Here is a 26,414-nt window from a genome sequence, read left to right as displayed (position 1 = left end):
CGCCAGAGGATTAAAATACAATATAAATACAGCAGATTTTCTATCGTATAAGAGGAATAATTGCTACCAATGTGAACGTAAAGGTCATTTCAACGTTCCGTGCAACCTAGACTTCAACCAAGGGCGTTGCTTCACCAGATGGATGAGTTTGGGCCTTAGAAATAATCGCCACAAGAATAAAATACAAAATAAATACAACAGGTTTGCGAACGTATGACATGGGCAGATGCAACTGGTGTCAAAGTAATGGCCATTTCTACATTCCGGGCAACCTAGGCTTCACTCTACGGCGTTGCTCCTCCAGATCGAAGAGTTAGGGCCTTAGAAGTCAACGCCAGGAGCATAAAATTCAATATAAATACAGCAGATTTTCAATCGCATTAGAGGAATAATTGCTACCAGTGTGAACGTAAAGGTCTTTTCAACGTTCCGGGCAACCGAGGCTTCAACCAAGCGCGTTGGTTCACCAGATGGATGAGTTCGGTGCTCAGAAATCATCACCACATGATTAAAATATCAATTAACACAGCAGGTTTGCGAACGTATGACAGGAGCAGATGCAACGGATGTCAAAGTAATGGTCAGTTCTACGTTCCGGGCAAGCTAGGCTTCACTATAGAGCGTTGCTCCGCCAGATCGAATCATTAGGGCCTTAGAAGCCAACGCCAGGAGCATAAAATACGATATAAATACAACAGATTTCACACCGTATAAAAGGAGTAATTACAACCAGCGCTAAAGTAATGGTCATTACTACGTGAGGGCCACCTAGGCTTCGCTCTCGGGCGTTGCCTCACCAGGTGGATGAGTTTGGACCCTAGAAATTAACGCCAGGGGATTAAAATACAATATAAATACAGCAGATTTTCAATCGTATAAGAGGAATAATTGCTACCAGTGTGAACGTAAAGGTCATTTCAACGTTCCGGGCAACGTAGGCTTCAACCAAGGGCGTTGCTTCACCAGATGGATGAGTTTGGGTCTTAGAAATCATCGCCACAACATTAAAATACAAAATAAATACAACAGGTTTGCGAACGTATGACATGGGCAGATGCAGCTGGTGTCAAAGTAATTGTCATTTCTACGTTCCGCGCAACCTAGGCTTCGCACTAGGGCATTGCACATCTAGATGGAAGAGTTAGGGCCTTAGAAGTCAATGCCAGGAGCATAAAATACAATTTAAATACAGCAGATTTTGAATCGTATAAGAGGTATAATTGCTACCAGTGTGAACGTAAAGGTCATTTCAACGTTCCGGGCAACCTAGGCCTCAACCAAGGGCGTTGCTTCACCAGATGGATGAGTTTGGGTCTCAGAAATCATCGCCACAAGATTAAGATACAAAATAAATACAACAGGTTTGCGAACGTGTGACACGTGCAGATACAACGGGTATCAAAGTAATGGTCACTTCTACGTTCTGGGCAACCTAGGCTTCACTCTAGGGCGATGCACCACCAGATCGAATAGTTAGGGCCTTAGAAGTCAACGCCAGAAGCATGAAGTACAATATAAATTCAATAGTTTTTCAATTGAATAAAAGGAGCAATTGCCATCAGTGTGAAAGTAATGGCCATTTCTACATTCTGGACAACCTTGCCTTCACTCTACGGCGTTCCTCCTCCAGATCGAAGAGTTAGGGCCTTAGAAGTCGACGCCAGGAGCATAAAGTACAATATAAATCCAGCAGATTTTCAATCGTATAAGAGGAATAATTGCTACCCGTGTTAACGTAAAATTCATTTCAACGTTGCGGGCAACCCAGACTTCAACCAAGGGCGTTGCTTCACCAGATGGATGAGTTTGGGCCTTAGAAATCATCGCCACAAGAATAAAATACAAAATAAATACAACAGGTTTGCGAACGTATGACGTGGGCAGATGCAACTGGAGTCAAAGTAATGGTCATTTCTACGTTCCGGGCAGCTCACTGTTCACTTCAGGGCGTTGCTCCACCAGATCGAATAGTCAGATCCTTAGAGGTCAACGCCAGAAGCATAAAATACAACATAAATACAACAGATTTCCCATCGTATAAAAGGAATATTTGCAACCAGTGCGAAAGTAATGGTAATTTCGACGTTCCGGGCAACCTAGACTTCGCTCTAGGGTGACGCCTCACCAGGTGTATGAGTTTGGACCTTAGAAGTCAACGCCAGAAGCATAAAATACAATATAAATACAGCATATTTCCCATCGTATAAAAGGAATAATCGCAACCAGTGCGAAAGTAATGGTCATTTCGACGTTCCGGGCAACCTAGGCTTCGCTCTAGGGTGTTTCATCACCAGGTGGATGAGTTTGGACCCTAGAAATCAACGTCACAAGATTCAAATACAAATTAAATACAACAGGTTTGCCAACGTATGACAGGGGCAGCTGCAACGGATGTCAAAGTAATGGCCATTTCTACGTTCCGGGCAACCTAGACTTCACTCCAGGGCGTTGCCCCATCAGATCGAATAGTTAGGGCCTTTGAAGTCAACGCCAGAAGCATAAAATACAATATAAATACAACAGATTTCCCATCGTATAAAAGGAATAATTGCAACCAGTGCGAAACTAATGGTCATTTCTATGCGCAGGGAACCTAGGCTTCACTCTAGGGCGTTGCCTCACCAGGTGGATGAGTTTGGACCCTAGAAATCAACGTCACAAGATTAAAATACAAATTAAATACAACAGGTTTGCCAACGTCTGACAGGGGCAGCTGCAACGGATGTCAAAGTAATGGCCATTTCTACGTTCCGGGCAACCTAGACTTCACTCCAGGGCGTTGCTCCGCCAGATCGAATAGTTGGATCCTTAGAAGTCAACGCCAGAAGCGTAAAATACAACATAAATATAACAGATTTCCCATCGTATAAAAGGAATAATTGCAACCAGTGCGAGAGTAATGGTCGTTTCTACGTTCCGGCAACCTAGGCTTCGCACTAGGGTGACGCCTCACCAGGTGGATGAGTTTGGACCTTAGATGTCAACGCCAGAAGCATAAAATACAATATAAATACAGCATATTTCGAATCGTATAAAAGGAATAATCGCAACCAGTGCGAAAGTAATGGACATTTCTACGTTCCGGGCAACCTAGGCTTCGCTCTAGGGTGTTTCATTACAAGGTGGATGAGTTTGGACCTCAGATATCAACCTCCAGAGGATTAAAATACACTACAAATACAGCAGATTTTCAACCGTATAAGAGGGATAATTGCTACCAGTGTGAACGTAAAGGTCATTTCAACGCTCCGTGCAACCTAGACTTCAACCAAGGGCGTTGCTTCACCAGATGTATGAGTTTGGGCCTTAGATATCATCGCCACAAGATTAAAATAGAAAATAAATACAACAGGTTTGCGAACGTATGACAGGGGCAGCTGCAACGGATGTCAAAGTAATGGCCATTTCTACGTTCCGGGCAAGCTACGCTACACTCTAGGGCGTTGCTCCACCAGATCGAATAGTTACGGCCTTAAAAGTCAACGCCAGATGCATGAAATACAATATAAATACAACAGATTTCCCATCGTATAAAAGGAATAATTGCAACGAGTACGAAAGTAATGGTCATTTCTACGTCCCGGGCAACCTAGGCTTCGCTCTAGGGTCTTGCACCACCAGGTGGATGAGTTTGGACCTCAGAAATCAACGCCAGAGGAATAAAATACAATACAAATACAGCATATTTTCAATCGTATAAGAGGGATAATTGCTACCAGTATGAACGTAAAGGTCACTTCAACGTTCCGAGCAACCTAGGCTTCAACCAAGGGCGTTGCCCCATCAGATCGAATAGTTAGGGCCTTAGAAGTCAACGCCAGAAGCATAAAATACAATATAAATTCAACAGTTTTTCAATTGACTAAAAGGCGTAATAGCCATCAGTGTGAAAGTAATGGCCATTTCTGCATTCCGAGCAACCTAGCCTTCACTGTACGGCGTTGCTCCACCATATCGGACAGTTAGGGTCTTAGAAGTCAACGCCAGAAGCATAAAGTACAATATAAATACAATAGATTTCCCACCGTATAACAGGAATAATTGCAACCAGTGTGAAAGTAATGATCATTTCTACATGCTGGCAACCTAGGCTTCACTCTAGGGCGTTGCCTCAGCAGGTGGATGAGTTCGGAACTAAGAAATCATCGCCACAAGATTAAAATACAAAATAAATACAACAGGTTTGCGAACGCATGACAGGAGCAGATGCAACGGAAGTCAAAGTAATGGTCATTTCTACGTTCCGGGTGAGCTAGGCTTCACTCCAGGGCGTTGCTCCACCAGATCGAATAGTTAGGGCCTTAGAAGTCAACGCCAGGAGCATAAAATACAATATAAATGCAGCAGATTTTCAATCGTATAAGAGGAGTAATTGCAACCAGTGCGAAAGTAATGGTCATTTCTACATGCGGGCAACCTAGGCTTTACTATAGGGCGTCGCCTCTCCAGGTGGATGAGTTTGGGCCTTAGAAATCAACGCCAGAGGATTAGAATACAATATAAATACAGCAGATTTTCAAACGTATAAGAGGAATAATTGGTACCAGTGTGAACGTAAAGGTCATTTCAATGTTCCAGGCAACCTAGGCTTCAACCGAGGACGTTGCATCACCAGATGGATGAGTTTGGGCCTTAGATATCGTCGGCACATGATTGAAATACAAAATAAATACAACAGGTTTGCGAACGTATGACAGGATCAGATGCAACGGGTGTTATTGTAATGGTCATTTCTACGTTCCGGACAACCTAGGCTTCACACTGCTCCATGGTTTCATTGAGTCTGCTGCAGTAGTCGTTGTGTCAGGCCCTTCATGCTCACCGATTTTCCGTACCACGTAACGATCGTTTTTCAGGACTCTTAGTACCTCATAGGGCCCCAAGTATTTAGGGTATAATTTTAAGCCTGAACCGAATTGTGCCCTACGGATCGCGACCATTTCTCCCACCTCATACCGTTTGGCCGCAGTCCGCTTCCTGTTGAAGCCTTTTCGATTTTCCTCCTGGACCTTGAGGATAGCCTGCTTCGCATGCTTTCCCAACTCCTTCCGATTTTCCTGGAACATGCCTCTCCAATCTTCCTCGATAATCGACCATACCGATTGGTTTTCTTGGATTCTCGTCGGCGCACCAAATAATAGATTAAAGGGTGAAGTATCGATGCTCCTGTTTGGCGTCGCATTTAGATATTTTTGGACCAGTTCGAGATAGCGATACCATTGTTCAGGGTATTCTAATCCAGGGTATTCCAATGAGGATTGAGAATTGAGGATTGAGGATTGAGGATTGAGGATTGAGGATCGAGGATTAAGGATTGAGGATTGAAGATTGAGGATTAAGAATTGACTATTGAGGATTAAGGAATGAGGATAGAGGATTGAGGATTGTGGATTGAGGATTGAGGATTGAGGATTGAGCATCGAGGATTGAGGATTGAGGATTGAGGAATGAGGATTGAGTGTCGAGGACTGAGGAATGAGGATTGAGGATTGAGCATTGAGGATTGAGCATTGAATATTGAGGATTGAAGTTTGAGGACTGAGGATTGAGGATTGAGGATTGAGGATCGAGGATTGAGGATTGAGGATTGAGTATAGAGGATTGAGGATTTAGGATTGAGGATTGAGAATTGGGGATTGAGGATTTATGTCTGAGACTCAGAATTGAGGACTAAGGGTTGGGGTTTGAGGACTGAGTGTTGAGGATTGAGGATTGAGGATTGAGCAGTGAGAATTGAACATTGAGTATTGACTTTGAGGATTGTGGTTTGAAGATTGAGGATTGAGGTTTGAGGAGTGAGGCTTGAGGATTGAGGGTTGAACATTGAGGATTGAGGATTGAACATTGAGGGTTGAGGATAGAGGGTTGAGGATTGAGAATTAAGTACTCATGATTGAGGATTGAGTGCTGTGAATTGACGATTGAGCACTGAATATTGAGGAGTGAAGTTTGTGGACTGAGGATTGAGGATTGAGGATTGAGCATTGAGGAATAGGGTTTGAGGATTGAGATTTGAATATTGAAGATTGAGGATCGAGTATTGAAAACTGAGAATTGAGGATATTCTGTTGAGGATTGAGAATTGAGTACTGATGATTGAGGACGGAGTGCTGTGAATTGGGGATTGGGCATTGAATATTGAGAATTGAAGGTTGTGGACTAAGGATTGAGGATTGAGGATTGAGGATTGAGGAGTGAGGATTGAGCATTGAGGATTGAGGTTTGAGGATTGAGATTTGAATATTGAGGATTGAGGATTGAGGCTTGAAGATTGACGATTGAGCATTGAGAATTGAGGTGCGAAAACTGAGAACTGAGGATATATTATTGAGGGTTGAGAATTGAGGATTGAGTATTGAGGATTTAGTATGGAACATTGAGCCTGGATGATTGAGGATTGAGGTTTGATGATTGAGGATTGATGATTATGGACTGAAGACTGAGAATTGAGGATATTGTATAGAGGATTGAGGACTAAGGACTGAGGACTGAGGATTGAGGAATGAGGATTGCCGATTGAACATTGAGGACTGAGGATTGAGGGTTGAGGATTGAGGAATAAGGATCGAGGGTTGAGGATTGTGTGTTGTGGTTTGAGTATTGAGTATTGAGGATTGAGGATTGGGGCTTGAAGATTGAGGATTGAGCATTGAGAATTGAGGTTCGAAAACTGAGAACTGAGGATATTTTATTGAGTGTTGAGAATTGAGGATTGGGTATTGAGGATTTAGTATGGAACATTGAGCCTGGATGATTGAGGATTGATGTTTGATGATTGAGGATTGATGACTATGGACTGAAGACTGAGAATTCAGGATATTGTATAGAGGATTGAGTATTGAGGACTGAGGATTGAGGATTGAGGACTGAGGATTGAGGATTGAGGATTGCGGATTGAGGATTGCGGATTGAGGATTGAGGATTGAGGATTGAGGATTGAGGATTGGAGACTGAGGATTGAGGATTGAGGATTGAGGATTGAAGATTTAGGACTGATGGTTGAGGATTGAGTGTTGAGAATTGTTGTTTGTAGATTGAGATTTGGATATTGAGGATTGAGTACTGAAAACTGAAAATTGAGGATATTTTATTCAGGATTGACGATTGAGGATTGAGGATTGAGTGTTGACGGTTGAGGATTGAGGATTGTAGATTGAGGATTCAGGATTGAGGATTGAGGATTGAGGACTGAGAGTTGAGGATTGAGTGTCGTGAATTGAGGATTGAGCATCGAATATTGAGGATTGATGTTTGAGGACTGAGGATTGGGGATTAATGTTTGAAGTTTGAGGATTGAGTATTGAAGATTGAGGACTGAAGCTTGAGGATTGAGAATTGAGGATTGAGGATTGAGAATTGGGGATTGAGGGTTGAGGACTGAGGATGGAGAATTGTGGATTGAGAATTGAGGACTGAGGATTGAGGACTGAAGATGGAGGATTGAGAATTGACGGTTCAGGATTGAGGATTGAGGATTGAGGATTGAGGATTGGGTATTGAGGATTGAGGTTTGAGGATTGATGATTGAGGTTGGAGGATCGAGGTTAGCAAATAGAGACTGGAGGATTCAGGATTGGGGATTGGGGATAGAAGATTGAGAATTGAGGATTGAGGATTAAGGATTGAGGATTGAGGATTGACGATTGAGGATAGATGACAGATGTATGCGGATTGTCGATTTACGTGGATTGAGGAATGAGGGTTGGTGATTGTGGATTGAGTATTAATAATTGAGGATTGTGGATTAAGTACTAAAGATTAAGATATTGACGATTAAGTACTAAAGATTAAGGTATTGAGGATTGATTACTGATATCCTTAGAAGCTCGAGGCCTCGTCGAATCCCGGACACTGCTTTTAAAAGGAATGGCTCACTGTTACGTCGGTATTTTAGAATATATATAATCGCGTATAACTTACAAACTAATCGATACCGAGCATGTTGCAAATTAAGTTTTCGGTTTATTTTCTTGTCTTCTACCTACATCTCCGAGTTTTCCCACGAATTTCGAAACGCCCTGTATATGTGTAATAGGAAAATTATAACAAATGACGAACAAAAATATGAATTTATACGATCTTCCTGAGTCCTTTTCTTCCTACTTAGTGGTATAAGCAATAAAAGAAAGCTGTGTCTCGATAATATCGCGGACTTACGACACGTACCTCGCGATTGTACGTCGACAAGTGACGCGGCATTACCCTTTCGGAAAGCTCCACGAACAATCATTCCGACTATGGATGGGTTATTCCATCGCTTCATTCGCTAATGAAAGCATGTTTTTAGCGCTACCAAGTCCCCGATTGGTCAAGCTCTATGTTTAAGGAAGTCTGAGTAATGTGTAATTGTGAACATTCCAATTCTCCCAATTCTCACGCGAAGCACCACCCGACTCACGGCAATCTAAAATATACAACCGGTGTATCGCTTTACAATAGCTAATTTGCCGAAAGAGCTTTAAATATCGCCCTCAGATATCCTAGGAAGCTGACCCTCAGTGTTATACTAGGTGTTCTTAAATTTTGAATTTAAATATTAATTTGGGATGGTTTCCCACAACGCTTATGCATTGCCAAATTATCAGTAACCAAAACTATAGAAGTATGAACTTAACTGAGAGTGTCAGAATTCCGAATCCCATTTATAGTATCAGTTCTTTTTTCTTGGTAAGATGTTTTCCGAGAGGTTTTCCTGCGTCGAGTTGCCATGAGCACGAGGCAGGACAGCCTGACTACTTCGCGGTACCTGCCCTGCAAGTCGCTCGACAGAATGGACAGACGTCCAGATGGGCGCCATGCACTTTCGGGCCAATTATATCGAAAAACCAACAGCGATATGAGACACTTGCAGTTCAGGTGCGGCGGCAAACGTCGACTAGCTCGGAGAGGAAAGGTCGTGGTTCGACCCGCAGAGGAATCAAGCTTATACGCTTCTTCTCGGGATCGTGGAGACATCCGCAGGACTTCCTCTGGCTCCTGCCGCCTGGACAAAGATCTCCGGACTCTCCTCCACACTCGCCCTCCGCTTGAGCCGTTGTAGGAGGGCAGAACTTCGGGCCCATCCCTTAGCTTGATGTAGGCAGACTTTCCGTCGGGTCCCTGGTCCTCCGCAGAAGCGGCAAGTCTCTGGACACCGAGGGTGGAGGGCCCCTTTACCCTCCGGTATAGACACGACGCCTGAATCCGGAAACTGCACGGCCAGGGGACGGGTACGGGCTCAGGGTCCCTCAGGTTTCCTCTATGGCCCTCAAACGTCGTGCGCCCTCGGAACGACGGCACCCGGAATTAGCGGTGATTGCAAATTCATGATATTTCTCCCCAGGAGGTGTCTCTCGGCATGTGTTTCGCAAGAGGGTCGTTCGGTCCTTCTTTTCACTACTTTCGCTTACTTTGGCAAAACGGGGACGGCGCTATGAGCAACATCACAATAGAAACTTAACAAATTGTTTGATTTCATCCTACGCATTTGTGAGATAACGCGTTGGTGATACTGTACGCTGCGCAATGGGACCACGTTGATTTCAAGAAAGGAATGTGTTATATTAACAAGTTGATCGCGTTGCCAAAAGGGATATTTAATTTCATAAACTCAAAGGCCAGGATTACGTTCGATTAGGGAAATTCCCCAAATTGCATTATTGCATTGCATTATCGAGAGGCAAATCAACCGAGTTGTATGTATAAAAAGAAATTCAATTTTTTATATTTTCGATACGTAACACCAACAAGCGATTTATTGCACTCCAAGCACATAATGCGATTGATTTAATACCAAAACCCTCTTCTGCCTCTGCTGTTTTTTCTTCCTTAGTAAAACCTCCAATAATAACACACCTTCTTTAACTACATTTATATTAAACCAATTAACATATGTTCAAAAAAATCAAACTGCAAAGCCACATTTTACACTAACTTTTATTATTAACTTAATTCTGTTGAAAATAACTGCAAGTGTTAAACTCAAGCTTTTGTCTTTCATTCTACACTACTCACCATAAGCACTGGCGCCTAATCCTGAGCCTGTTATTGCTTGCGACGCTACGGTACTACTTAAACTAACAAAAGGGTAAGTTTCGTGGTCGATATCTAAAAATGTGCCTTAGGCACCTTCAAATATTATTTTGTTACCTTCTTTCACAAAGTCATTTAACATCTTCCACACTGGTTTTTTATAGGAAACAAATTTTTTTTGAAGTCCCTTGAATTTCTTTTAATATTTCTTCTTTTTTGCCACCTGGTAGTCAAGGCCTTTTCTGATAGCGTTATGGTAATACAGAAGAGATCCTCTCTTTTATTGATCTCATCTGCGTTTTCTAAATCACAAAGGCGTATAGCTGTCCTTCCAACTTTATCTTCCTAACATGGTCCTATCCCTTTGTTTGTTGTGCCAATTTTGTGATTTCCATTTAAATATTCAAACAGCTTTTCCTTGTCCTTATGTACGTTAAGTATTAATGGACAGCTCTCGGATACCATCAAGTTGTTATAGCTTACGTCTACTCCTTTAACATACAATAACTCAATTTCAGGGGTTAGAGCATGTGAATCAAGAACAATACCGCTTCCTATGATGAACATTTTGCCCGTTCTCAAAATAGCAGAGGATAGTAAATATAATTTATAAACCTCATTGTCTATTACTATAGTGTGCCCTGCATTATTTCCTCCCTGAAATCTCACAACTACTTCGGCATTCTCAGGAAGATAATCTACTATTTTGCCCTTGCCTTTATCACCCCATTACAGACCAACAATTATAATGTTATTCATCATTATTTTCTAAATTAATGTACAAATATTAATGCAGTACGCTACAAATGGAAAGAGAAATCTGCGCGTTTCCTGCTCTTCCTAAATAAAGAAACATACTGTCGATTTACTTAGTATATTACCAAATTTCCATCATTATGTGATACACCTTACAACATATTTACAGTAAGGTTGTTAGAATTCCTTAAAGGAAGTGATCTAACTGGGGTCCGGACAAGGTGAGACTGAAGGTATAGAAAGAATCAAGTACACTCGATTAAATTTGAGTCGGCCCTTGCAAGGGCATAGATACGACGTTTATTTTAATCTTTTTGTCGTAAGGTATGGGGGCTCCTCTGATCCTCGGCGGCTCCTGGTGGATGCCAGTGGATCGAGGGCCTGGTCCTGTGACGCTGGTCAGCGACGCTGGCGTCTGGAAAAGAAAATAGCGCCAGAACCGCGACGGCAAGCGAGAGTGTAAGTCAAGCTATACCAAATATTCCCGACTCCTGGCTGTGACAACAAACCTGTATGGAGGGGATAGCAATACCTTGCCTGTAACGCGAAGGTAATGCAGTGGACTGTATGGTCGACTCTCCTTTACAATTAAAAGGGGTCGTCGACATTCGCGAATGCGTAGAGAGGAGGAATCTCTTCTCTGAGTCTTATACATCTTATAAAAAGGTCGGGTGAATCCCTGCGAGAGCAGAGATTCGCGAGCGGAGAGATGCACTGTTCCCAGCTGGTGCTTGGCTCAGAGGTAAGTGACAGCCAGAGGCTCCGCGACGCAGTTCACCACAACGTGTGCATCTATTCGTCACACGGGGGTTGCTTCTAAACGGGTAGTACAGCGCGAGTAACGCAGAGGTGATAAGCACTTACGTTTACTCTATCTGGATTTACCCGTCAACCAATGCTTCTGAGTAGTGGACTCAATGCTCTTCCGGCGATAAGCAAGTTCAAGGAATCGAGAAGATAACCGATTCGAAGAGTGTATTCAATCGCTAGAGCAATCTCTTTTTTGCAAGCTGATTCGTCTGTCGCACGTATAATACGTGTTAACCGAACAGGCGAATAGATTAAGCCGCAAGAGAAAATCGTTCGGTCAGTGAGGATTCTGCTCTTCGAGTACTTCGAGCTTGTTGGAGAAACCAAGAAGCTCTGTTCCAAGTAATCTCGAAATGGCTATACTTCTACTACTCGAACTGTTCCCTGTCAGAGACTGGAATCACTGGAACAAGACTGACTGCTAGACTTGCGCGTGTCTCCGCGAATGCGCGGAATACGCTAATTAGCCGCTACGCGGCGCTCGCTAATCATACTGTGTCCTTCTTTAATATTCGACAACTTTCTCTCTCTCTCTTTCAGGCTCGACGCTCCCACTCGACGGCGGGCCTGAAATTCGAACAGCAAACACAGGTCGTTCACCTGTTCGAGTTCAACAGTAATTATCTAAAAACGAGTCCTTCATCAAATTCACCGTGTTCGTTATTAGTGACACGGAATCTCCAATCGATGGCGACCTTCGGTTGGGCACGTAGATCAACATTCAACAGTTTTTCACGAACGAGATAGAGTTCTCATTATATTAACGCTTTTTTAAACAAAGGTGTTATTTATGAAAGAGACAAAAGGAAAAATAATAAGATACCAGTAGTTAGATTAAAGGTCACAGCTAAAGAGTTCAATTTTAGTAAATTAAGAGCAGATCAAGATAATGAATTAGAAAATTCTGGTGAAACAACGTTCTTAGATTTTCAAATGATGAATTTTATTATTAACGGAAAAGAAATAGATAAAAATGTTATTATTGCATTTCAGGAAGGAGCTAAGAACCGCAAATGCGAACTTGTTAATAGTGATGATACATATAATGACGAAATATTTAACAAAAAAGGAACAAGAGAAATAGATACGGATCATGGAAAAGCATTTGTTGCTTCAGTATTTGAAGGTATTGAGAAAGAGCTTGTAAGTGATACATTGTATAAGCTATACTTTAAAGATCCTAAAACTGCCAATCATCATAAAACTAATTCATATAAGATAGAACTTGAAGAATTTTACAATGCTGACCACGAGTATATCCATCTATTACCTACGGAGAGAGGTGAAAACAAGGATTACCGTTCCTTTGCAAATGAAGTTTTCAAAAAAATGTGGCAGAAGTTCCAAGTGATGTTATTTTAAAAGAGCTAGTCACCAATTGTAATCAAGCAGGGCATGAGGCTGCTCCATTTGTACAAACCCAACTTGCACTTGGACAGTCGTTCATAGTAGAAAATTCTAAAAAAGTATTAATCATTGATTGTGCTAACCAAAATAATGTGAAAATTAGATCTGATATGAGGCTACCAATACTCTCTGTTAAAAATCAAGTTATGCATGGTGATAAGATATGTGATCTGTCTAACTCATTAGAATTTACACCTGAGTCTCAAGATGGTAAAGACTTTGTAACATACAGAGATGGTAAATTGTCACTTACTATTCCTAAAGAGTTAAAAAATTATAAAAATAATGACAAGAGCTTGTTTGACATTATTAAAGAATATTTTCACAAATTCTGTGCGAAATTAGGATTTAAACATGAGACAAAGATACAAATAGGACATGATTTAGGTACTCAAAGTAACTATTTAGATGGCATAATATCTACTACAAGATCAGATGCAAATGAAGAATTTATCAATATTTTAAGCGAAAATCTCAGAGAGAAGTTATTGAGGTCAGGAGTTGATCTAGAAGATGAGGATGCTGATGATATTGTTGAAGTCAGAGTGTCTACCGTTATAGGTCTACTGAGTGATTATGCTAAATTGGAAGATAATAAAGAACACAGGAAGTTATTAATAAGTGAAGTTGTAGATAATTTAGGGCTTTCCACTCAAGATAAAACAGCACCAGAAGTATTAATGGAATTAGGCTCTTTACCTTCTTTGATAAAAGGTCAGGTTAATCATAATCAAGTGCAGACTGTTGTAAATACTTTTATTAAGTTCATTATTGAAGGGAAAAGTAAAGTATAAAAAGAAACAAATGCAATTAATGCAATTGATGCAATTTATAAGAATGTTGATAAGGCAATTGTTGAGCAAGGAAAGAGAGCAACCAACAAACAAGATATAGAAAATGATAAATGGACAGATAGAGTCAAAAAACAGAAATTATCTGTGGAATCACAAGAACATTTACTTTGAAGATACTTCCATCTTCATAACGTAAGATAATAGAGCTAAAATATCTTACAAGGGAAGGTGAAGCCGAAAGGATACTATTGCCAATAAGGCCGACTCCCAGATTTTGCATCCTTCCCAACGGAGTTAAAAGATAGAACAGTATCTTTGGAATTCTATCCCGTATGCAAGGTTAGTATAACTTTTAATTTGTTATAGTCTTGGAGGCAATTTTATGCAAGCAAATGCTGTTTTAGGTGTGGACATTTCTAAAAAGAAATTTGATGTTTGTTTATTGGTAGGCAACAAAGAACGACCCAAAGTCTTTCAAAATGATCGTGATGATTTTGAAAAGCTTATGGCTTAGTGCAATCATCATGGAGCAGAACTTATTCATCTGTGTCTCGAAGCAACCGGTTGTTGTAGTGAAGATTTAGTTAATTTTATGTATGACATGGAACATAATGTAAGTGTGGTAAACCCAGCCCAAATCAAAGCTTTCAGCAAGAGTGAGCTGCTTAGAAATAAAACAGATAAATCACAATTCATCTGATGCAATTTATCATCTATAAGTGCTTGCAAACAACGATAAAGATCTCTTAAACTTCTAACTTCAAGAGGTGCTGGTTTCGAAAGGTTAGGTTTATTAGCAATACAAAACCTAGCGATCATAGCAGCATCTGATGAAAATAAAAATATGGATTCGCGTTGTAAAAAGGCGATACTTGAGATAATTGCTATAATAGACACACAAATTGCTGCTCTAGAAAAAGAGATTGATGAGCATGTCAATGTATGATAGAAAACATCAGCATGAAAGGTATGATAGAAAACATCAAGACTGTAAGAGGTGTAGGAATCTTACCGCCGTTGCTGTTGTTACAGAGATGCCATCAGCTGATAATTTTGATAATGCTATAAAATTCACAGCTTTTGCTGGTCTAAATCCTGAACATTACCAATCAGGGTCATCAGTAAGCAAAAAGAGTCGAATATGTAAAATAGGATCTGAACGTATCCGCAAAGCTCTTTATTTTTCAGCTATAGTAGTCAAGAATCGTAATTCTTACTTTGAAAAGTTTTGCCAATGTTTGGCAAGCAAAGGAAAATGTCCCAAGGATACAATTGTTGCGTCGATGAGAAAACTAATGCATATATTTTTTTGTACTCTTGGAAAGAATCAACCATTCCATGGTGATTTGACAAAATAGTCTATTTTACATGAAAGGTGGTATTACGTCGAGCTCTTTATTTTTCTTGGATAGTAGCTAAATTCTATTGTTATAGTTTTTGCAAAAGCTTAAAGGATTGACAATTGTTGGTACTGCTGTGCCTTAATATTGTTTCTAGTGCCTTGAAATCCAAAATGCTTTCAATTCATCTTATGTAAAATAGTATTTGAACAGTTTCGTCTCCATCATAAATTTATGGAATTTGGTGGGTTTGTGAATATGTGGATAAGTAAACCAGAGCTGCCAAGATAAAATAGTGGTAGATATTTACTTATCCACATATCCGTGAATCAAAAGAATTTAATTAGGAACTATTCCGTATATTGTACAAAAAAAAGAATTGTAAGTATTTTTGATTTCAGAATTCAGTGAGTGTTCCGTTCGGCGAGGTAATCGTTGTTTATTGTTGCCAGATGTGAGAATCCGAGATTCATTTAGACAATTGTCTATTGAGTCGTCCGTTCGAAAGTTCCACATCTGGCAATTCATAAAGCAATTTCGTGCTTTCGTCGAGCGGCGTGTTCCTTCCGAGTTATAACCATCGAAGGCTGTATTGCACCGTAGTCGGTACCGTTACGACAACTCATCGTCCCTTCGAATTATCGGAGGGTTGACGCCGACTCGCGGGACAATACCGCCATAAAAACATCTGGAAAACACTCGCGTGGGCCCGTTCGAGCCGGGTTATTCCGGAGCTCGTTCTTCCTCCCCAATCTTCGCGAACCTTCGACCTGAGGGAGAGGTTCCTCTACCACCACCGCCGCGGAGTGACCAGGAGGAGCCGTTCCACCCATATCCGAGCGACTAGGGATCCTCTTTCCTCAGGTCGATAGACAAATCGATTGCAATCTTTCGTCAACGCCCAAAAAACTTTGACACCCCCGAACGCGCGAATCGGGGGAAGAAGAGTTGAGGGGGAATCGAACTCCGGAGACAAAAATCAGAAACGATACGAACGAACAACGAAACGGTTCAACGAAGAAACGAAACGATACGATTCGAACGAATAAGGCTACGATTCAACCGATCAGGAGAAAGACTAACGAGTCATTTAAACATCTCCGAAAAAGTCCCAACCGATTCGTGGGAACGACTCCTCTATCAAGCGTTCGTGATAGAGTTAACTAGTTATTTCAAAGTTAATTTCGCGAAATAACGCGTTGATATGAACAACGGTCTGTTCGTCAACAGTTAGACAATTTGAATTCAAGTTTTATATATTTTTTATTTTTGTGATTTTTTTTATTGACATGTAAGACAGTATCTGGTAGGCCCCTTGAATATTTTAGAGTTCATGGTTGCAACGGTTGCTATTTTACAATGCACCTAATCGTAAAAGCTATGTGCCGTTGCATATGTTTCGAGGACGTTGGTGAAATGTTCAAGTTGATCTCGATTCAATACCTAATCTATTCAAGTTCGTTGGTTATTGCTGCTTTTAGAATTAGTTAGATCACATAACATAGCACGTTCTTCAGTTTTAGCAGGCAAGTACTTAAAGTGACCAAAGGTATTTTTCCCAATTTTCTCTAGCATATTTACCTGTGTACTTACAAAGCTACCTAATACCGCATACTGATTTCTCTCTTTATTTTGTACAAATTAATTATGTAAAGCGAATACAGTATCCACACTACTAAAAAAGTGGCATAAAACATAAACATTACAATGAGTGGCAACAGCAAAGAACTTCCTATTGCTACTCCACTTCTTCTCAAAATGCATGCTGGCTGGTGTAGAGTAGACAATAAATTCACAGAAAATTTTACTGCGGGGATATTTATAGCACTAAAAATGGCAAATACTGCTGCGGAATTTTCTGCCCTCGCTTCATTACCGAAAGCGCTCCAGAATGAAAGGTAGCCAACATATAGGAAAAATATAATTAGCATTGAAGTAAGCCTTGCATCCCATACCCACCAAGTGTCCCAGGTATCTTTTGCCCAGATACTACCTGTGATTAATCATATTGCAGAAAAGACTGTCCCTGCAGGAGCAGCAGCATGTGCCAAGATACTAGCAATGCTATTGTTCCACACTAATGAAATGAAACTAAGTGATGTAATATGTCCATATATTCCAAGAGCAGGACATGCGGAAGGCACATGAATGTACATCATTCGTACAATTTCTCCTTTTCTATAATCTTCTGGGGAGAAGAATAATGCTAAAAACATGCGAAACAAATAATCCCAATCCAAGATAGTGCTTTTTTAGAAAAAGAAGTGAAATTTGTAGGCTTTAATAAAAACATTCACTTTGAGAATAATTGTGTTAAGAATTTACCAATTAATTTGAGTTTTATCAACAGGATAGTTCTTCTGCATTGACATAGATTAACAAATTAGCACAATTTTAGTAGCCGATTGCTTGCTATTATTTTTAGTATAACATTATATAAAACATGACCCTTAAAAAGCTTAATTTACACTTAGTATCAGATTCAAGTGGTGAAACTGTTATATCAGTTGCAAAATCAGCTCTGAAACACTTTTGTTCTGTAGAGACAATCGAATACGTTTGGTCTTTTGTGAAAGGAGAAGAGCAGCTTGACAAAATTTTGGAGGAAATTAATAAGAAAAGTGATGAGCATAACTTTGTTACATGCACTATTACTGACGATGAGCTAAGAAAATATCTAAAAGATAACTGTATAAAGTAGAAAATTTCCTATACAACAATATTATCACATATTATTAGAGAAATTTCGTCCTGCCTTGAAATTGCAAAAGACGATGTTACGGGCGCAGTCCGTAACTCCGTTCGCTCGTATCGCTTCTCTTACGAACAGAATTCGTAACTCCGTCCGTCACATAAACAATCACCCCACAGGTCAGTCATGGGAGGTATTTTTATAGAGAAAAATATACTTCTATGCGTTCTAACGTCTAGTCCGAGCCACTACTCTGTCTGTGAATTAAATGTGCCGAGACAGTGCGAAATGGTAGTGTGGTCGCGATAACAGAGCGGCTGTGAAAAGGAAGCTCGGCCACGATGCGCGAGTATATCTAAACTTCTATTAATGAAATATCCAAGGAGGATAAAGGTAAATGGGTTAGGAAACCATCTAGTCCCATACGGGCCCCGCTATGCGTGATCGATTTTCCCGAGAGGTGGAGGCTTATGCTAATACTGCATTTGGAAAGGTGAAGTAATCAGCACAAAGTATATATGAAGACAAAAGGAAAAAAAAATAAATATATTATAGTCTCTGAGATTGTAACAAGTTGTTGTTGAATTAACAACAAGATTAACAACAGATAATCGTATGCATAAACAAAGAAAATTGAAGAGGAAAGAATTGAAATGCACCACGGTGAATGAGCACACAACCGTAAAATAATTACAATAATTATTATATAATATAATAAGATATTAATCACAATTATATGACGTTAATAAATGCACGCATCGTATAAAAGAAAGAAAAGAAAATATTCACATATGTGATCGCAACCGAGATATTAAACCGTGCTGTGCACGTGGACTATCCCGCGCCAAGGTGGCCGTAAGGACACCAAGGTAAATCCACGATATCGACTGGCGATATCGATGTCCCTCAAACCACGTGGCGAAACAAAAGGCGATAATTCATGTACAACAATGAGAAATCAATATATAATCAATACACAAAGAATATGAAACAATTCCAGACAATTATATATATAAATCAAAATCAGACAATATTCAAAAGACTCACGCAGTTGAAGAAATCAACGTAATCAATCCTTTTCCAGATAACAAATCCAATAATGAGCCAAATCACATCCTTAAAGTATGCCAGTTCGGTTGTAAGATGCAGTACGATACAATGTAGCTATGAATGATGATAATACTGTAAAGAAAAAGAGAGCACACGCGGAATGGTTGGAGAATTGAATTTTATATCGAACTATGGTTTTCTGAACGAGTTGCCGAATTTTTTTTCGTGGGCGATTGAGTCCATTCACTCCCGTGAATCTACGCTCGAAACAATTAATAATTGAGAAAAGAACAAAAAGATAGAGGGAAAGAAAGAAATAGAATATAATTAAACCCACGGTCTCCCTTCACGCACCTCGCGACTTGTCGACGAAGAGTGATCGATCACGGAAATCAGGATAGGCAGGATCCTTCGAGGATCACCAATGCAGTGATCTTCTGCCGTATCCGTGAGAGGTCCTGACGAATCAGGTGAGGCAGCGTGCGGGAGCCGTTGCGCGATTTGTCAACTCGCATTTCGATATATCGCGTGTGCTCTATTTCCGGTTTTCTTCACAATTCACAGGTTGCTCAATATTTTGCGCAATGCTACACATGAACAACATCCTCTATTACTCCTTACAATTAACGACGGTCAATAATTATTAAACTTGTTGTAATAATTTACACAAGTTTTTCACACTTTCGCGGGAAACGCTCGGCGTTTTCGTCGCATGGTATCGTCGCTCGCGCGTCGCGTCGTGTCGCGCGCTGTATACAGTTTTTGTGCGAATTCCAAAACCAAACGCGAAAGGTTCTCATTCCAAATTCTTGACACGCCATCACATTACAAAGATTTCCGCAATTACTCGCAACCGTCCCAATTCATGCAAGATCCAGGTGCATTGGAACCCTATGAACAATTTGCAATTATCTCCAACAGGCATCACGGACAACAAGATGCTTGACTTGCAACGGAAGGTGTTGACCACACTCTCGGTGCACACTCATTCAAGCGCATGAGAACCCGCAATTCCAAACATCGTAATGTAACGATAGTTGTTACGGCTAAGGTGTTCATGCTCTCCTTCTCGAGGCTTCAGAAGAACACACACACGCACACATACATCCTCACAACTCTCACACATTCACACACACTCGCGTCGCCGAATTTCGACGACGATTCCAAGGAGAGCGTATAATACAATCACAACAATTATAATTTAGAATTTTGAACGTCAAAGGCCAGAATGTGCCAGACTAGGAAATTCCATAATGACAAAGCATTGTCGTGTCACACCCCGGCCGACGTAATGGCCGAAAGTCAAAATTCCGAAAATTTTCCTGTTCGGAACGTAACAACGAAAAGGTTGACTTGCATACTGAGATAAATAACGAATATTTCCTGCGCATTGAGGAAATAAACTACACTATTAATCAGGGTGATGGACAAAGTATTCAAGGTATTAATAGAGCAGCTATAATTTTGGTTGGAATTTTAGGTACATCAAAATCTCCCGCCAGTATGTATTTAGCTTATCCAGGCTATAAGGTTGCAAATATTCCTTTTGTTAGTTTAGTACACTTTTATATTGACTTGGCAAAATTAAAAAATAAACTAACGATAGGCGTAACAATAGACGTAAGTAGGCTAATAGAATTTTGCAAAAATAGACTTACTTTAATTGACAATGAAGATAATAATACATATGCTAACCCTGAGAAAGTAGAAAAGGAAATTAGAGGAGCAGAGGAACTATTTAAGCAAAATAACTGACTAATTATTGATGTCGCGCAAAAGTCAATCGACGAAGTATCAGCAACAATTATACAGTATTTTAATAAAATGTGAGAAATTTATCAATTGACTAACTCTCTGTAAGTGACCATAATGTAAGGTAATTTAATTCTTATAGATATGAAAGTCAAAGAGTCGCTAATATCTCATCGTAACACAGATAAAAATTGTAAAGTTGTGAAAAGGGATGGTAAGGTTTACATTATAAACAAGGTAAAGCCAAGGTGTAAAGCGCGTCAAGGTTCCTAGCTTTTTGTTCACCATTCCATGTTATATATTTCTTGTATATGAAAGTACAGTGCTTATACCTAAAAAGAAGCAAAAGTGTTACTGTGTTTAAGTGCAGCCTCATTCATTTCTTCTCTTACATTATATTTTGGCATTAGCACAATTACAGGTAAACGTGGCTTATAGACGTTGTTCGATTTAAAAAAAGAGATTGAGTATAATAAGCTTTTGCTAAAGGATGTCTCTTCTGAAAAGGAAAAGTTGGACAATAAAGTATTTGGTTTATATGAAAAAAGCTTAGATTTAAATCTGCTTGATGACCAAGCAAAAAATACTTTATGTTATGTGAACCCTAATGAACTTATGGTTGTTCTTGACATGGAATAGCAGTAGACTTCTTGCGTTGCCTCCTGTTATTCAAGCCCCTTTCTTGTCACTGGAATGACATAATTATAGAGTGAATCAGTGTCAGCTACTTTCATGACGTCATTCTTTTTTCTGGATCCCACTGCCAGTTACTTTCATGACATCATCATAAAGTGAAACTAGATTCCAGCGTCACGCGCTGGAGTGACAAAAAAGAGTAGGTTTTTTATGCGATTATGCAAGAAGCTATTCTAAATTTAAGTTTTATCTACCGCTTGACCAAAAAAGAATAAGTTAGGTAAAAAATAATGATATTATTAGTGAAACATAAAATAGTCCCACTGCAGTACTAATTAGAAGCACAGAGTAGCTGTATCTGGTTGATAATTCGAAATATTAGTAAGTATTATTGTTAGAATCGCTTAAAGGAAGTGATCTAACTGGGGTCCGGACAAGGAGAGAATGAGGGTATAGAGAAAGAAACAAGCACACTCGATTAAATTCGAGCCGGCCCTTACAAGGACTTAAATACCACCTTTCCTGAATACTTTACGAGCGTGGCGAGGGTCTGCTGGTATCCTGGACGGTGGGCTCCTCGTCCGTGGCGGGCTTGCGTAGTGGCTGTCGGTGGAGGAGGCCCTCGTCCGAACGACGTCGGTTAGCGACGCCGGCATCTGGAAAGAAAATAGCGGCGGAACCGCGACGGTAAGCGAGAGTGTAAGTCAAGCTGTGCCGAATATTCCCGACTCCTGGCTGTGACAATAAGCCTATATCGAAGGGACAGCAATACCTTACCTGTAACGCGAAGGTAATGCAGTGGACTGTATGATCGACTTTCCTTTACAATTAAAAGGATCGTCGACCGACGAATGCGCAGAGTGGAGGAACCTCTTCTCTACGTCTTATGCACTTTATAAAAAGGTTTGCGTCGGGTGAATCCCTGCGGGAGCAGAGATTCCCGAGCTGTGAGATGCACTATTCCTAGCTGGTGCTAGGCTCCGAGGCTGGTGACGGCCAGAGGCAATACGACGCCGTTCGCCGCTCCGTGTGCATCTATTCGTCACACGGGGGTTGCTTCTAAACGGGTAGTAAAGCGCGAGTAACGCAGAGGTGATAAGCACTTACGTTTACTCTATCTGGATGTACCCGTCAACCAATGCTCCTGAGCAGTGGGGTCGATGCTCTTCCGGCGATAAGCAAACTCAAAGAATCGTGAAAATCACCGATTCCAAGAAGGCATTCAATCGCTACAGCAATCTCTTTTTTGCAAGCTGATTCGTCTGTCACACGTGTAACACGTGTTAACCAAACAGACGAATAGATTAAGCCACAAGAGAAAGTCCTTCGATCAGTGAGGACTCTGCTCTTCGAGCACTTTGAACTCGTTGGAGAAACCAAGAAGCTCTATTCGAAGTAATGTCCAAATGGCTAGACTTCTGCTGATCGAAATGTTTCCTGTCAAAGACTGGAACAGGACTGACTGCGAGACTTGCGCGTGTCTCCGCGAATGCGCGGAATACGCTAATTGGCCGCTACGCGGCACTCGCTTATCATACTTTATCTTTTTCCAATATTCGACAACTTTCAGGCTCGACGTTCCCACTCGACGTCGGGCTTGAAATTCAAACAGCTGACACAGGTCGTTCACCTGTTCGAATTCAACTGTAATAGAAGACGACCTTCGGTTGGTCACGTAGATCAACATACAACGGTTTTCGCGAACGAGATACAGTTCATTATATTAATATTTTTTAAACAATTATACTGGACCCAGAAAATGGAATAATAGCCAGCAACATCAGTGCTTTATATATGCTCTCGTCGTATACACCTATTACATGTTTGTCTAGAAGAACAATTCCTAAAACAAACAGTAGCCAAAATACGTACTTTGCTTTATAATGATCAAAGCAAGCTTCCAATCTACTTTAAAGCTTGTAATATTTGCAATGCTTACACCAAGTAGCATCGTCCCTAATGTGACAAATGTACTTCTAATATTCATCATAACATCTGTTAAAAAAGTAGGTACTTGTATATCATATATACTTAAAAAGAAGCCCAGAACCATCGCATAAAGCGAAGGAAGTTCGAACAACTTTAATATGCATTCTTTTGCGGTATAAATACTGTTTTCAGATATGTAAAATCCTAAGCTATTTTCAAACAACGCCATTGCTATATAACAAACAACATATACAGATTTTGAATCTTCATCATACAAAGCCATGGCAATCGGCAGGACAAAATAACCCATACTTGTGCTGCCCCAGCTAAACGTTAATATGTTTCTCGTATTATCCTTAAATAAAGAAGAAGAAAGATAATGATAAGGACACAGTGCTACCTATAGACCATATCCAAAAATCGGCAGAGAAATTACTTTTAAATTAACTTCTGTATGAGAAACTCCATATAAGATCACTATTGGATTAGCTATATACAAGAGTACTTGAGATATAGCGTTTCTGTCAATTTTAAAACATTTTCCTTCTAAATAACCAATAAATATTGTAATATAAATAGGTAATATTTTTAGGAAAAAAGTAAGGAATATACTAGCCTATTGTGATAATTTTGACTGATAAAGTGATATTCGATCTTAAGGTATTATAAAAGTAATCAAAATTTATTTTCCAATTTATCCAGCTCATAGTTAATTAAAAAAGATTTACTTAGTGCCAAAATTCATTTTTACATTGGACTTAAGGATGACATTTTTGTGATAAAATTATGTTAAGTTTCTATAAAGCTTCTTGCATATTTTTGAATAATGATGAAAAATTAAACTGCTTTTGGTAATGTAGACGGACTGTTGAAAAATTAAGAGGAAATAAGTAAAGTTAGGACAGAGAGTAAGGGCTTTAACATAGTTGTCATATTTTTCTTTAATTAACCCTAGTGTCCAATTTACCCACCATAACTTCACATGAGGTATTTCTAACCATTTTAATAACAGTAAAGTATGTTCTTCCTTTAACGCTTTAAATGTGATATTTTCATTCATTAATTAAAAATTGCAAATGTTACTACCCTTTTTATTAATCCTGTCTCTAATTGCTAAGTTCATTAAAATTGACATTTCCGTACCTAGTTTTCCTTATATGGTGCGCTATTTTAACGTATCAGAAGGCACAATTCAGTTAACTATTGCTTATAATTTCCTAGGCTTTTGCATAGGAGGGTTGTTTTTTGGTCCGTTGTCTGAATGCTATGGCAGAAGAGGGATTATGATCATAGGTAACACTTTGTTATTAATCGGCGCTGTTGGTTGCGTTTTTGCACCGTCGATTTTTTGGCTTTTAATATCTCGCTTTGTTCAGGGCATTGGTGTCAGCACATTTGTAGTTGTGTTTGCAATCGCTGCAGGCAGCTATATTCTGTTCTTACAGCTGTCATGGTAATTGCGCCTGTGTTAGGCAGTTTCTTCAATGAAATTGTAGGATAGTGTGGCAGTTATGTAAGTGTTGTGGTAATTTGATTAATCTCTTGGGTTTTGCTGCTTTTTCTGTTACCAGAAACAAAAAGGGATCGCGATGCTTTCAGTTTGAAAACAATAATGAATGACTACAGAAAACTACTATCTACTCCGAAGTTTGTTACGTTGTCTTTGATGTCAAGCCTCTTTTCTGCTGCTTGTATGTCATTCATCATTTGTGCACCTTTTCTGTATATGAAGACTTTTGGTTTATCTAGGACTACTTATGCACTACATCAGGGTGCAATATTTTGGTGCTTCTCACTCATCAGTCTATTTGATGGCAAAACCTTGCAGAAACTTCGAACAATAAAGTGTGTAATTTCTGGTCCGAGCGTGGGTGCTATTGGGTCTCTATTGCTTGTAATATTCAGTATAATTGTACCCCACTCTTTCTATTCAGTAACACTGCCTATGATTATTTTTTCTATCGGTTGTGCAATTTGCCAGCCAGTGATTTTTAATGCATCAATAAATGTTTTCCCTGAAATTAAAGGCACAGCTTCTTCTACAGTCTCGTTCATTAGAGCATTTATCATGGCTATTTTTACCGGCTTAAAAAGCTTCGTTTACAATGGTCAAGCAATTAGTGTCCTTGTGCTTGTTCTATCCGCGATAGTACTAAAACTTGTTTTTACTGCCTGTTTATTGTTTTTAAAAGATCCGGTATAACTATTGATCTTTTTACAGATGTGAGCGATTAACTTTCCCCGGCCAATCTTTCTGCCTCATTACCTGAAATTAATGCCTCAATAAATTCACCTAGTTCACATTCTTTTATAATCTGCTCTAGCCGATGTGAAGTTAGATTAATTCTGTGATCTGTTATTCTGGAGTGTGGAAAATAATATGTTCTTATGCTCTCGGAACGATCACCAGAGCCAATCTGACTTTTTCTCAATGTTGACCTTTCCATTTCTTTTTCTTGTCTTTCAATTTCGTATAGCCTTCCCCTCAATACTTTAAGCGATTTAGCTTCATTTTTATGCTGCGGTTTTTCATTTTACTGTATTACAATTATCCCTGTTGGCAAGTGGGTGACCCTTACTGCGCTGTCAGTTGTATTCACTGATTGCCCTCCAGGACCCCTGGATCTATAAACATCTATTCGTAAGTCTTTTTCTTCTATTTTAAACTCAACTTCTTCTACTTCAGGTAATATCGCAACAGTAGCGGCAGAAGTATCTAACCTTGCTGAGGATTCAGTTTCTGGCACTCTCTGTACTCTGTGTGCTCCTGATTCAAATTTCAACCTTGCAAAAACTTCTGTTCCATTAATGAGTGCAGAAGCTTCCTTATAGCCACCTAAACCTGTATTAGAAATGCTTATTGGCTCGAACTTCCAATTTCTTCTTTCTGCATATTTTGGATACATACGAAATAACATTGCTGCAAATAATGCTGCTCCTTCTCCTCTTGTACCTGCTCTGATTTCCAATATTGCATTTCTTGAGTCATCTTCATCTTTAGGCAATAATGCTAACTTTAGTTTTGCTTTTACATTTGGTAATAATACCTTGTGCTTTTCGAAAAATTCTTCTTTTGCTAACTCTTGTATATGACCTTCGCTGTTTTCATCTTTCATTATTTCCTCTAAGTCTAAGATTTCCCCTTTCAGCGTGTTATATTCATCAATTATTTTGATTATTGGCCTGAGCTCAGAGTATTCCTTTGAAAGGGTAATAAATTCTTTTTGACTTAAATTG

At 39.8% G+C, this 26,414-nt stretch overlaps 2 protein-coding genes across 2 annotated transcripts; one reads left to right on the top strand and one right to left on the bottom strand.

Annotated features, from left to right (window-relative positions):
• Positions 1-16,483: 16,483 nt before the first annotated feature.
• LOC143181857 (heme exporter protein C-like) lies at positions 16,484-17,490 on the bottom strand. Its single transcript, XM_076382516.1, has 5 exons — positions 17,444-17,490; positions 17,175-17,365; positions 16,781-17,111; positions 16,591-16,739; positions 16,484-16,548 (listed from the first exon to the last, which is right to left on the bottom strand). The coding sequence occupies exons 1-5, from the start codon at positions 17,488-17,490 to the stop codon at positions 16,484-16,486; spliced, it is 783 nt and encodes a 260-aa protein (XP_076238631.1).
• Positions 17,491-17,996: 506 nt separating this feature from the next.
• On the top strand, positions 17,997-20,615 carry LOC143181856 (putative pyruvate, phosphate dikinase regulatory protein). The gene is made up of 5 exons (XM_076382514.1): positions 17,997-18,003; positions 18,862-18,958; positions 19,031-19,089; positions 19,653-19,699; positions 20,163-20,615. The coding sequence occupies exons 1-5, from the start codon at positions 17,997-17,999 to the stop codon at positions 20,613-20,615; spliced, it is 663 nt and encodes a 220-aa protein (XP_076238629.1).
• The last annotated feature ends 5,799 nt before the right edge of the window (positions 20,616-26,414 follow it).

Source organism: Calliopsis andreniformis, chromosome 7 (genome assembly GCF_051401765.1).
Source record: "Calliopsis andreniformis isolate RMS-2024a chromosome 7, iyCalAndr_principal, whole genome shotgun sequence".
Lineage (NCBI taxonomy): Eukaryota > Metazoa > Arthropoda > Insecta > Hymenoptera > Andrenidae > Calliopsis > Calliopsis andreniformis.
This window is presented reverse-complemented; position numbering and strand designations above follow the sequence as displayed.

Bases quoted from the DNA above. Each gene is read 5' to 3' on its own strand.
- LOC143181857 (XM_076382516.1), bottom strand. From the start codon at position 17,490: ATGTCAATGCAGAAGAACTATCCTGTTGATAAAACTCAAATTAATTG. The intron at 17,366-17,443 runs GTAAATTCTTAA...TTTCTAAAAAAG, and splicing joins GATAAAACTCAAATTAATTG to CACTATCTTGGATTGGGATT. The intron at 16,740-16,780 runs GTATTCGCTTTA...AAATAAAGAGAG, and splicing joins TTTTTAGTAGTGTGGATACT to AAATCAGTATGCGGTATTAG.
- LOC143181856 (XM_076382514.1), top strand. The intron at 18,959-19,030 runs GTACGATACAAT...GAATGGTTGGAG, and splicing joins CAGTTCGGTTGTAAGATGCA to AATTGAATTTTATATCGAAC. The intron at 19,090-19,652 runs GCGATTGAGTCC...CAAACGCGAAAG, and splicing joins TGCCGAATTTTTTTTCGTGG to GTTCTCATTCCAAATTCTTG.